The sequence below is a fragment of the Clupea harengus genome, chromosome 16, assembly GCF_900700415.2.
Source record: "Clupea harengus chromosome 16, Ch_v2.0.2, whole genome shotgun sequence".
NCBI classification, from domain to species: Eukaryota; Metazoa; Chordata; class Actinopteri; order Clupeiformes; family Clupeidae; genus Clupea; species Clupea harengus.
Window position 1 is genome coordinate 10950872 of NC_045167.1, and position 12500 is coordinate 10963371.

At 44.3% G+C, this 12500-nt stretch overlaps 1 protein-coding gene across 1 annotated transcript in view; it reads left to right on the forward strand.

The window, feature by feature from the left end:
* Window positions 1-12500, forward strand: part of foxp2 (forkhead box P2) — a 135305-nt gene that overhangs the window by 43755 nt on the left and 79050 nt on the right. The window contains exon 4 of the mRNA XM_031582682.2: window positions 11705-11883. Within this exon, the coding sequence (XP_031438542.1) occupies window positions 11716-11883 (168 nt within the window). The 5' untranslated portion in view covers window positions 11705-11715. The remainder of the gene's footprint in view (window positions 1-11704; window positions 11884-12500) is intronic.

Consider the following 12500-nt stretch of genomic DNA (forward strand, 5'->3'; position numbering starts at 1 on the left):
CCACACACACACACACACATGCACACACGCACACACACAGCGGCAGACAGGAAGGTTTGAATAAAAAGACGTAAGACTTACCTTTCTCTCTTTGGCAGGATAGATCGGAGCTTTCCGCGTGTTTGTGTGTGTGTGTGTGTGTGCGTGTGAATGAGTGTGTGTGTGTGTGTTGTCCGCTCCTGTTCCGCGATCTCGCACTGCTCCTTCCCTATTCTTCCCCTGTCTTCTCTACGTCTCTCCTTTTCTCCTCTCTCACTCTCTCTCCCTCTCTTTTGCACACACACACACACACACACACACACATACAGAAGGAGAGCGAGAGAGAGAGAGAGAGAGAGAGAGAGCAGATGTGTGCCCTACCAGCTCAGTACGAGTGGAGCGCGGATGTGCTGGTACTCGCTCTATGGCTTCCGTTCGCACACTCTATCTCAGGCACACACACACACACACACACACACACACACACACACACGTGTGCAGCGGTCCCCCTCTCTGTCTCACTCATCTAATTCTAATTTGAAGGTCATCTTTAGATGGTAAAAGGCACAGTGTAATTTGCGAGTGTCTTTCTGGCAGATGGAGAAGTGACTGTGGTAGAGGAGTGAGAGGAGTGTTTCAGAGTGACTGCTGCCATGATGCTTCATCAGTGGCCACACATGGGCTAATTATTTCACATGTCAAAAAGAAAGAAAGAGAAACATATAGATCGAGAAAAGAGAGAAATAAATACATTGCACTATAGCTATATCTTACATTTCTGTCACTTTCTCTTTTTTTCTGTTTGTTTTATGTTTTATCCATCCAGTGACAGCTTTGACCCAGTGTGGCTGTGTGCCGACTGAGGCCTGTGTGTGTGTGTGTGTGTGTGTGTGTGTGTCTGTGTGTCTGTCTGTCTGTCTGTCTGTCTCCTCTCGTCTTCTGTAATTGCTTGGTGACAACTGGAAATGATAGAATAATTGTCAGGAGAGGCTGCGTTTTTTTTTTTTTTGTCCTCCTTTAATGGGTGAGGTGATTTAAGTATGCATGACCGGGTGGGGAAAGCAAGGGAAAGAGAGGGAGGAATGAGGGACAGGGACAGAGATAGAGAGAGGGATAGAGGGAAGGATGGAGGGACTGAAAGAGGGAGGGATAGAGGGATAGAGGGGAGGAGGTAAAGTGGGTTGTGTGGGAGGACGGGATGGGGGATGGCTTGTTTGTGATGCCAGCCTCTTCAAACACACGGCCTGAGAGGACACAGATAGTTGTGTTCCTCTCTCTCTTTCTCTCTCTCTCTCTCTCTCATTCTCTCTCTATCTCTCTCTCCCCTCGACACACCCCTCCTTTCCTCACCCCAGACTGGACCTCACCCTCCGCTTCCCCCCACCCACCGGTACACACACACACAAACACACACACACACACACACACACACACACACACACCAGCACAAACCGTGACACCCACTCGACTCTTCTCATCACAAACACCAACAGAGACTCTCTGTCTGGTCAGCTCCAGTCGTGACACTGCTCACCTCCAGGTAAAGAAGCTCTATGTCGTGTCTCCTCTCTCTCTCTCACTCTCTCTCTCTCTCTCTCTGTCACTCTCTCTCTCTCTCTCTCTCTCTCTATCTTTCTGTCTGTCTGTCCATTCTGTCTGGATGTTCTGTGTGTTCTGTCTGGGTTCAGTAGTCCACACTAGCGAGACCTGCCGCGTGCATCAAAGTGCATGTGTCATTTTGTGTGTGTGTGTGGTTTGCGTGGCTTAGGCAGTATGTATTAGATGGGGTTAATTACTGCACATAATGGCAATGATGATTGCGAATGTACCAGCGCGCTTGCGTATATGTATGTGTGTGTTCACGACACACTTTTAAATGTGTGTGTGCACGTGTGTTTTCTGTAGCACTGGAGACGCAGCACACTTTAGTTTCCAGATCGGTGTGCGCTCTCTCTCTCTCTCTCTCTCTCTCTCTCTCTCTCTCTCTCTCTGTCTCTCTCTCTCTCTCTCTTTGAAAGTCCTTTGCTGTGTTTTTGGCTGTTGTGGTGTAACAGACCAATCAGATGTGGTTAAAATCCGAGAGGTGAATCGGCCATCTCTGATTGCTCCTCAGCGCGCGCCGCCGATCAGATTAATATAAGCAGAAGCAGCGCCAGCAGATAGCTATTATGTTTCTTTAATAAGCTAATAAGGATAAAATATTAATGACTCGCCGATATCTGTTTTATAAGAGGGGCGGCCCTCCCTCTTTCCTTTTCTCTTTCTCTTTCTCTTTCTCTTCCTCCCTCGCCGTTTGAAGGCAGTTATTTAGATGTCTGCAGCGATTCAAAACTTTACAGAGCATCGGCTGGAAACAGACAGAGGACAGAGACGGAGAGAGAGAGAGAGAGAGAGAGAGAGAGAGAGAGAGAGAGAGATAGAGAAAAGAGAGAGGGGTCAGTAAAATTATCAGCAGCGAAATACTAATTATCTTTATCAAAGGCGGGCAGATAATTTGTTTACTTAAATATTCATGAGGATGAGGCGGGGCGACGGCCGGCCTATTGTGAGCATATTATTAACATTTCATCGCGCTTTGTACTGGAATGTGCAAGGCTCCCACTTCATAATTTAATACCCTTATGCATAATGAGCCAAGTGATTAGTTCTAGGGGAGCATTGGCCCAACTCCATTTGGAGACTGGATGATTTACATTGTTCTCCAGAGCCCGGGATATAATAGCTTCTTTAGTGCAATAAAATTAAATGCTACACATTTTATGTTTCAGCCGACAAATCCCCTTGGCAATGTTCTGTTTTCTCCTTCACCCTCTCTCTCTCTCTCTCTTTCTCTCTCTCTCTCTGTCTCTCTCATTCAACCATTCCCCTCCTCTCACTTTTCTCTTGTCTGGCTGGGTCTCTTAAAAACAATGAATTTTAAAATTGTTTAACTAAAACACATGTTTACCTACATGTTTTATTGAGGATGCAAAAGGGCCAATTAACGGGATTCATTAGCGGAGACGGGTATTTGTTTTGAAAGTTTAACCAATCACTTTGTTATGCTAAGTGTGATGTAATTTAATTTGAGTCTCGTAATGATGATGCCACTATTATCCGCATAAATGATGCATTCGCGCAGGAGCATCATTTGCATTTTCTCAGAGAGAGAAATACAGAGAGAGAGAGAGAGAGAGAGAGAGAGAGAGAGAGAGAGAGAAAGAGAGAGAGAGAGAGAGAAGGAAAGCAGCTCCTTTTTTCATTTGCCACTTCTGTTCGCTTCTGCCCTTTTAGGGTCTATCTGGGCTGTTGCTGGCTAGTGATGCTCAACACTTTCATCTGATTCTCTTTTTGGCTTTCTTTTTCTTTTTTGTGTTAAGAATGATAAAGAGGGATGGCTGACTGATTACAAGGACTTTGGCTGTGACAATTAAATCATGGAAAACTGGACTATTAAAAAATGCAAATGATTTCTTCAATCGACATATCAAACATTTTAAATGACGTCCAGGCGACGAAAAAATTATTTCAGATTTTGTATTAATTGTAAAAAAAAAAAAAGTGTGGGGGCTTTCTTTTTTTGTGGTGTTTTGAAAAAATAAATAACATTTTTACATTGAAGTGCTCCATTGTTAGACAGTTCAGTTCTCACTGTAATTATTATATTTTGGTTATTTGGTGATGAAGTATTTACACACACTCACACAAGCATCAAAGTTGGCTAGCTTTGCAAAAAAATGCACTTTACTAAAACAGAAGAGGATAGAAGCCATTGTTTTTATTAAAGCACAGCTTTGACCCCCCCTAACCCCCTTGCCCCCCCCCCCCCCCCCCTTTTTGCCCCCCTCTGATTCCCCAACCCCCGTAGCCGGCAGGGTGCTCTGTGACTAAGCCACTGTTAAAGACTTCCCATTATCTGTTTTGTCGCGAGTAGGACTCGGGTAATTTTCCCCTGGAAAGATTATTTTTCTCCTGACCAGTCTCCCTGTTCTGCCCCTAATTGGTTACATAAATCTTGTCTGGTATGAATGAGAAATGTTGCGGCGTTGTCAAGTGTAATCCTCACCCTTATTTACCAATTCATTAAGATCTATCGATGCAGGACTGACAGCATAAATCAGGCTCAGGGACAGAATGACCCTAATCAGCCGGGAATAACTGGAAACGTCACTATGAGCTATGTCTCTGTATCACCCGCCAGCACAGTCCTGCCTGTGTGTGTGTGTGTGTGTGTGTGTGTGTTTGCACGCAACAGTGGCGGCCACTGCTCTTGTCATTAATGTCCCACTTGTCCTCTCACACACACATTCCCCCTGCCCCCCCCCCCCCCCCTCCAAAAAGGGGGAAATGGGGGATGAGAGAGAGGGAGAAAGATGAAAGAAATTATGCCGCTAGCAGCCTGCAATTGTGCACACCTCCATCTTCTCTTCCTTTCCTCTCAGAGCTCCAGAACATTCTGGGAAAGATCACACTGGTCCAGGTTTGCTAAATAATGAAGCCAGAGAAAGAAAGATGGAATCCCCCTTCTTCTCCTCTTCTTCCTCCCTGTCTTTCTCTCACGGAGCTCCCCTCCTCGCAGAAGATGATTGGAACAGATGAATTTGTAGGCGGAGGAAGGCCCTCCCTCTTTTATAGGTCAATTATGCCTAATTAGGTGGGCTGAATTAATTAACGAGAATTTGGCCCCAAAAAATGTTAACGAGCGAGGGAGAAGCCCTCCATGAGGGTTTTCCTTTTTTTTTTTTTTTTTCTGTCGTCACGCTCGTCATGGTTACAGAACGCGCCCACCTCGCGTTTCCGCCCCGGTGTTCGGGTGCGGGCTGATGAGTAAAATTTTAATTACGCGGGACGGCACTCGAACGAGGGGAGCTCGCTTACCGCTCTCTCTCTCTCTCTCTCTCTCTCTCTTTCTCTTTCTCTGCCTCTGCTGGCAGAAAGGAGGAGAGGAGAACGTGCTTGAGGAGGAGCTGGCAGGCATCGGTTCTTCTGCCAGAACCTAGTCTGTGTCAGAATCGCTGTGTGGGCTTTGTGGCTGTCGAGTCGGGTCAGTTCTGATGGACATGTGGATGTGAGACCTGTGTCTTTTTTATCTCCTGTGTAATTTATATCAAGAGAAATATATGGAGAGGTTGAGGGAGATTTATTCACTTGAAAGGATTTTATCATGTTTACAATTTGCAGTGGCTGCCTGAGAAAGGGGATTTTGCACTGAAATACAAGACAATAAAAAATACAGGACATTGCCAATTTGTACATTTACACCAAAATAGGACATTATGAATGAAAATTGTGTCTTGAATATATGGCAATATGTGACACACACACACACACATATACACGGACCATGTTTCATTCTTTTTATTTATTATGTATCTCTCCATTTTAAGCAATACAATTACATTTTATCTTGGCCCTCAACTCGGCCCCTTAAATGTAAATAGAGCAGAATTAAGTCGGCAACATCCTTCACAGAATGGCTGGTATCACCTAACTGGTGTTTATTGGTCCTTGAGCAGATGATTTGAAAGGACGGCGGCAGTCTTTAAGAACCCGCTCTCATTGAGCCGCAGATAACCGACGCATTTGATTCCATTTCTCAGCATAATGTTAATCCTGAACAAGAAGAAGAAGAAGAAGAAAAAAAAACACCCTTATTCATCTGGCTCTTTTCATTTCTCTACTCCTGATTTTTTTGTAAATATGATTTTTTTTTTCCTCCCCCTGTCTTTGTCCATCCCTCCACACAGCAGCCAACCCACCTCTAAAGCAATCTCCTTCATTGTGAGCAGCTCGGAGATTGAGAAAAGGCGGAGAGCATTATCATAGCACGGCGCAGGTCTGCGTAAGAGTCATTAATGCTCTTGTACAACCTCTCAAAGCACACTGCGCGTCTGCCGTCTTTTACCACCACGGTAGGGGGAGTGTGTGTGTGTGCGGGGGTGTAGGGTAAGGTGTGTGTGTGTGTGGGAGGGGAAGGGGGTGCAAGGGGTGTCTGGAGTTAATCTTCAGGAGTGTTTTTGCGCTAAGAAAGTGGAGTGTCTGGGACGAACTCCCCGAGCTTCTGCACGTTGCGCTCCGCCACCCCACAGTGACTGTCTCTACTCCGCCGTCTCCTCCGAGCTGCAGCGGGTGTTACACGCCACATGGGGGTGGGGGGGGGGGGGGGGGGGGTGAGGGGTTCACACACCTCCACATTAAGGTCAAATAAAAACTTTAGATCACCTCACATACGTCCCGAGGCTTTGCATCATCATTTCCCCTTCCATGCTTAGGGTGTTTTTTTTTTTCTTTTGTTTTAAATCAGGTCCAAAAATGTGGCATTTTGATTTATTAAGCAATCTGAAGTCTGAAATATTTGAGCATGCACCAGCACTGGATTTCTTTATTATATATGCATTGTAACTTATGGCAATGATGAATTAACTTCAGTGAAGCACAGAATTTCTGATTATTTTAAATGGTATCCATATCTTAACTTGATCGGGAGTCGAAGCAGCCAGCAGACTGTGAAATGTAATTTTTATTTTTTTTCTTCTTTATTTTTTTCCTTCTTCCTCCTTCCTTCCCGCGGTCTCCATATGGACTAATCTGAACTGTGCACTGATAATGAATAGACTTTGTGGATCACGGAGTTAGTGATCGTGGCGCCTTCCTGAAGTAATCATTACGCTACTTTGCATGCTGGCGCATTCATCATCACACTCACATCCAGTACCTCGTTTTGACTTTGGGGCAGTAAAAGAAGTAGCATCCTTATTTCAAGGACAGGATGTGTGTGTGTGTGTGTGTGTGTGTGTGTGTGTTGTGACTGAGCGTGCTTGAACTTTTAAAAGCTATCAACTTTGCCTCTCACTTTAACCCTGTGAACATTCCCGAAAGTTTACCTCCAAATAAACACACACACACACTCTCACCCCATCCAGAGGTGTGTGTGTGTATGATGGAGGTGTTGATGGACTGGGGTGCAGGTGAGAATGCCCCTGTTGAGAGGGGAAGAGGGCAAGATCCTCGTTAGCTAATTAGGACGCATTGTGAGGTCCTTAAAAATGGTCCCATAGAAAGATTGGAGAAGCCCTGACAAAACACATACACACACAACACACCGACTCACACGCATGCACACACACATACTACTTTTAAAAACAAGTGTTTGCAAGTACGTGTGTGTGTGTGTGTGTGTGTGTGTATGTGTGTGTGTGTGTGAAACATCTGTCTAGTGTGCTGCCCCAGGTCACTTCTTCCTCCCCCCGGCACCCCACACACACACACACACCAAATTGTGGGCCCCAGCGTATGAATGCATTGTCAGGCTTCTGTCTGGGATTCTTCCCAGTGATGGGGGAGGCAGATTTGCACAGCGTCGGATTGGCGAGCAAACATTGACACAGCCAGGGAGGAACAGCAGCCGAGGCTACAGCCCAGCACAGCCACCGCTACAGCAAGTAAAGAATCAGACACAAAGAGATGATGCCGTTAAGATCGGCAAATAATACTGTCTTTATTCAACGGCTCGCTCAGACAATCCCTCTGTATGTATATCTCTGCTTTTCGTTTCTTCTTCTTCTTCTTCTCTCTCTGCTTCTGTTTGGTTGGGGAGGTTGTCCACGCGCTAGGACGGCGTATACAGATGCGATGCTGATCAGTGTCTTTTGCCTCGTCTGTTTGGAGTTAGTGTGGCGGTGGGCCAGATAGCCGCATCCATGCGTAAGGGGTTGTGTTTGGGAAAGGCAGTGGTGAGGGCTGTGCAGTCACTGTGTTGATTTGGATAATAAGCACTCTTCATTTGATTATTATGGCTTGGGGACGCGGTGACAGGTGGAAGCTGTGTTTTAAACGCGGGACAGCAGTGATTTAGAGGGTGAACAGTGCGCGCGCGCGCACACACACACACACACACACACACACACACACACACACACACGTCCTCCAACTTTACTCTCTTAGTGACACTCACACACACACACACACACACATACGGCGAGGACACTATATTACACTCAGAAGCACAAAGACAAAAGATTTACATTTACACTTAAATAAAAATAAACTTCTTTATACACATTTAAACACAGCTGACATAAACACACACACACACACACACACACACACACACACACACAAGCATAGAAACAGTGACACACTAACAAGAGCAGTGAATGTTGTCACACTGCAGCTACCCTTCTGCCTGAGTTGTTTTCTAGGGAGACGACAGGCTGGTACTCCTGACAGTCAGTCTGCTGCCCCCCAGGGCCTACGCTTCAGGGCTGAGGGACCTGTGACCGACACACACACACTCACACACACACACACACACACCTCTGTCTCCTTATCACACTAACCCTCATGAACACGGACATACTCACACACGGCTCACTATCAACCTCACAACCTCTCCTCCAATCCATCTCTCTCTTTCTCTCTCTCTCTCTCTCTCTTTCTCTCTGTCCATCTCTCTCTGGTAGTTTGGTGAGTTGGTGACACTCGAGCAGTCCCATTTGGTAAAGTGAGGCACATCTCCGGTTCCACGGTTCCACCGCTGTGCAAATGAACAGTGCCGTCCCGTGTACCTAACTGACATTGTAATTGGCAGATTTGAATGTTGCTTTCGGACGGCTAATTAATTTATCTCACTACTGTCATTAAGGTTAAAGCACCATCTGATCTCTTTGAATATGCTTTGCATACATCTGCATGGTGAGCATTTTATTTTTCATTTAGATACGTCGAGCAGTCTGTTAATTTTACTGTTCAGTATATTGTTGATACGACCCCTTGAAAAAAAATAGCTTATAAAATAATGTGTATTTCATAGGTAATATTTTTTTTTAAGTGTTCTAAAGGCACGGGCCCTTTTTTATCCAAGACATCAAAATGAGATGCGGAGGTCTCTATTTCTCATTTGAATTTTTGAATACATTTCTGAGCTGGAACGTACATAATTCACCTGTCATTAAAACACCCGTTTTTTCTCTTTTCTCTTTTCTCTCTCTCTCTCTTCCTCCTCGATCTCTAGCTTTCATTCCTTTTTCACGTCTTCAAGTTTCCTGCACAGAAAAGCACTCCATTAGATTGTTCATAAAGCGCTGGTAACGGCAATCAAGCTGGTTCACTGTGAATATTTCAAACGGGGGGGCATGTAAAATTTATGCCTCATTTGAATATGGATCGACTGCCCCCCCCTTCCCTCCCCTGATCTGGGCAGCAGCTTTTGTGTTTTCTTCTGCTGAAATTCATTAGGGCGGTGCTCGTTACAATCTGCCTTTCCTTTCTTCCCCCCCTCCCTCCCTCATTCTTCATTTCTTTCGTTCTTTTTGTTCTTTCTTTTTTTCTTTCATTCTCTTACTCATTTCTCTTTATCTCTCCTCTCTCACTTCCTGTCCTTCACGCTTTTTCCGGGGCATGTATTGCTCTCCTGTTTGCTCTGGTCTTTGCAGCAGTCACCTGCATGTATGTACTTGCTTGTGTGTGTGTGTGTATGTATGTGTGCGTTTGTGTGTGTGTGTGTGGGGGGGGGGTTAAGCTTTGGCAGTTTGTTCAGTCTGATGTCTTGTTTACATCCTCTCTCAAATTTTTTTTTCTTAAGTTCCCTTTCTCTTACAATATTTTTTTTTTCAGAGAAGTGTGTGTGTGTGTCTGTGTGTGGAGATGTGAAATAAAGTGAGAGTGGTGTGAGAGAGTTTGCTGTGATACAGGCGTGTATTTGTGTTTTTATTTATTTACTGGCATAATTAGTGTTCCATTTGCAGTGTGAAGAATTTGAAAATGTCTTTGGGGTATTTTGTCAAGGCTAAACTGTGTCGCCTCTGCGTGTCCCTCTTTCAAAGGCTGTTTCTAATTATTCTGACACACACACACACACACACACACACACAGCTGAATTAAAGGAGGAAAAAAGAGGTTAAGTCAATAGGTAAGAAATGCCATTCAGAGAAATACTCATAAATAAGTGAATTTCTGCTCCATGGATAAAAGGCAACGGGAACATTTTTTGTGACACATTGCTCTTCATTTGAATCAGGCACACATCATAGGAATTTCCCTGCAGCACAAACAGGGCAAAAAAAGTACAGAACCAGAATTAAAAAGCAGGCAAAGAGCGCGGGAATGAAAATGGCATTTTGACTGACAGAAGAAAGATGCATGTAGAGAGCAGGAGAAAGGTGTGTGTGTGTGTGTGTGTGTGTGTGTGTTAGCGATGCAGACTGTACCTTGAATTTCATTTGTTGGGTCGGAGTGGCTCTTTTATGTGTTGCAAGCATCTCAGTGATCTTGGCAGGGTTCTTGGTCCACGTGCTGAAAGTATAGAGCGTTTATGCAGGGAAAATGATAAAACATTTATTAGGAGAGAGAGAGGAGGTAATATGCATAATTTATGCTGTTTTTAGCACAATCATTAGTGATATTCCTGATAGATTTTTTTTATTATTATTATGATGATTATTTAAAGTCCCCACTATTCACTCAGAGTTTGTGGAAATGAAATTAATAAAATTATATTCACTCAGTCTTTTTTGAATACATATATATTTTTTGTTAGTGGCTGTTAAAAAAATTCTGACTCACGTTGAGTTCCAGCGCCTTGTCTGATTGTGTGGCACACTCCACTGTTTAATTGTGCTGTGCTCACCAGCCGCCATGAATGCTTTACATCTCAGGAAAAAATAAATTAATATTTGAGCTCCTGATTAAAAAAATAGCCTATGCGTGATGTACGATCTCTCTCTCTCTCTCTCTCTCTCCCTCTCCCTCTCTGTCACCCTCTCCCCCTCTCTATCTCTCTCTCTCTATTTCTCTCTCAGTCTCTCCGTCTCTCTCTCTGATAGAGCCTTGCAGGCAGATATTATTTAGCCGCTGAAAAAGGGAGAAGCCCATTATATCGTTTATCACCAGGTTAGACCATGTGACTACCCCCTCTCCCCCTCCCTCCCTCCACTCTCCATACCAAATTTTAATTTTGCCTGATTAGCTGTGCGTCATTAAGCAGCATCAGCTGAGCAGTGTCAGAGCTGTAACAGCCTGACAGGATCAAGACTGAGGATATGTGAGAGAGAAAGAGAGAGAGAGCGAGAGAGAGAGACAGAGAGCGAGAGAGAAAGAGAGAGATCTCCCAAAACCATACCAGAGGGTTGCGTTTAAAAAGAAAGAAAAACGAGCAGGGTGATGCATGTTAAAAAAGCGTGAGAGGACGTGTGTGTGTGTGTGTGTGAGACATGTAACTTTGTCTTGACGTGTATCGAAGATTACAATTTTTCTTCATTGTTTTTTTTTTTTTATCCAAAAAGTACATTTTCAAATAATAATTATAATAATAATAATAATAAAAATAGTAATTCATTAATTATTAAATACAAATAAAGTTTAGGAAGTCTCTTTGCTCATGTCTCTGTGTGCAATGCATGAAACAGAAAGTCTAAGCACTCGTTCAATGCTGCTCTTTTTAAAAACACAAGCCCCACTCCCGTAGAAAAAGAAAACACTAAGCACATGCATCTCTTTGTATGGCTTCATTTGCACAATGAATGCATAATTCCTCTTGCATCACCCCCTCCCCCCCCCTCTTCAAATGCTTTAATTTGCAAAAGAGGCACACAGCTTGATAATGGAGGCGTTAAGAAAAAAAAGAAAGAAAGGATGAAAGAAAAGAAAAAAAAGACAAAAAAAAGAAATAAGAAGGAGGGGTAGGGTGGGGTGGGGTGGGGGGGCCACACAACAAGAGCCTTAACCGGTGCCTCTCGATCACTCCTAGGTTTGTAAATCATGATGCAAGAGACGGCCACAGAGACAATAAGCAACAGTTCACTGAGTCAAAATGGATTGAGCAACCTAAGCAACCAATTAGATGCTGGCGTGCGCGACGGCAGACCGAGCACTGACACAAGCGGCGATGTAAGCACAGTCGAGCTGCTGCATCTCCAACAACAGCAGGTAAGTTGTGTTTCTCCCCCGCTTGCTCTCTCTCTCGCTCTGTCTCCCTCCGCTCCTCTCGCTATCCCTCTCCCTCTCCCTCTCTCTCTCTCTCACACTCTCTCTGTCGCTTGCGCTCTCTGTCTTGCTAAGGAGCGTGACTGCCTGGGTGCAGAGTGGAAATGGATTCTTTTTTTTGTCTTCAATTGTAGGACAGGGTGATGGGGCACACGTGTGTGTGTGAGAGAGATTGTTTGTTTGTTTGTTTGTTTGTTTGTTTGTCTGGTTTAGTTGAAAATAAATTATTTTTGTGAGTGTTGTGATTAGAGTTAGTGTGCTTTGAGAGGAAGGAGAATTTGTTCATGTAACTTTGCACTTGTTTAAGCCGTGAGATTCTTAAGAAAATACATATGATGTGACGTAGATCAGGTTGTCTTTTTATTTTTTTATTTTTTTTATTTAGCTTCAGCAGTCTGTCTCCCTTCCTTTGTCAGTCATTAATATTTGCATTGGTGTGGATGCATTTGTGAGAGAAAGAGCGTTGTGTAGAGATCTCACCACGGATGAGGGCGTGTGTGTGTGTGTGTGACTGTCCGCGTGAGTGTGCACGGCAGGCGGGAGAAAGTGCGGTCGCGGAG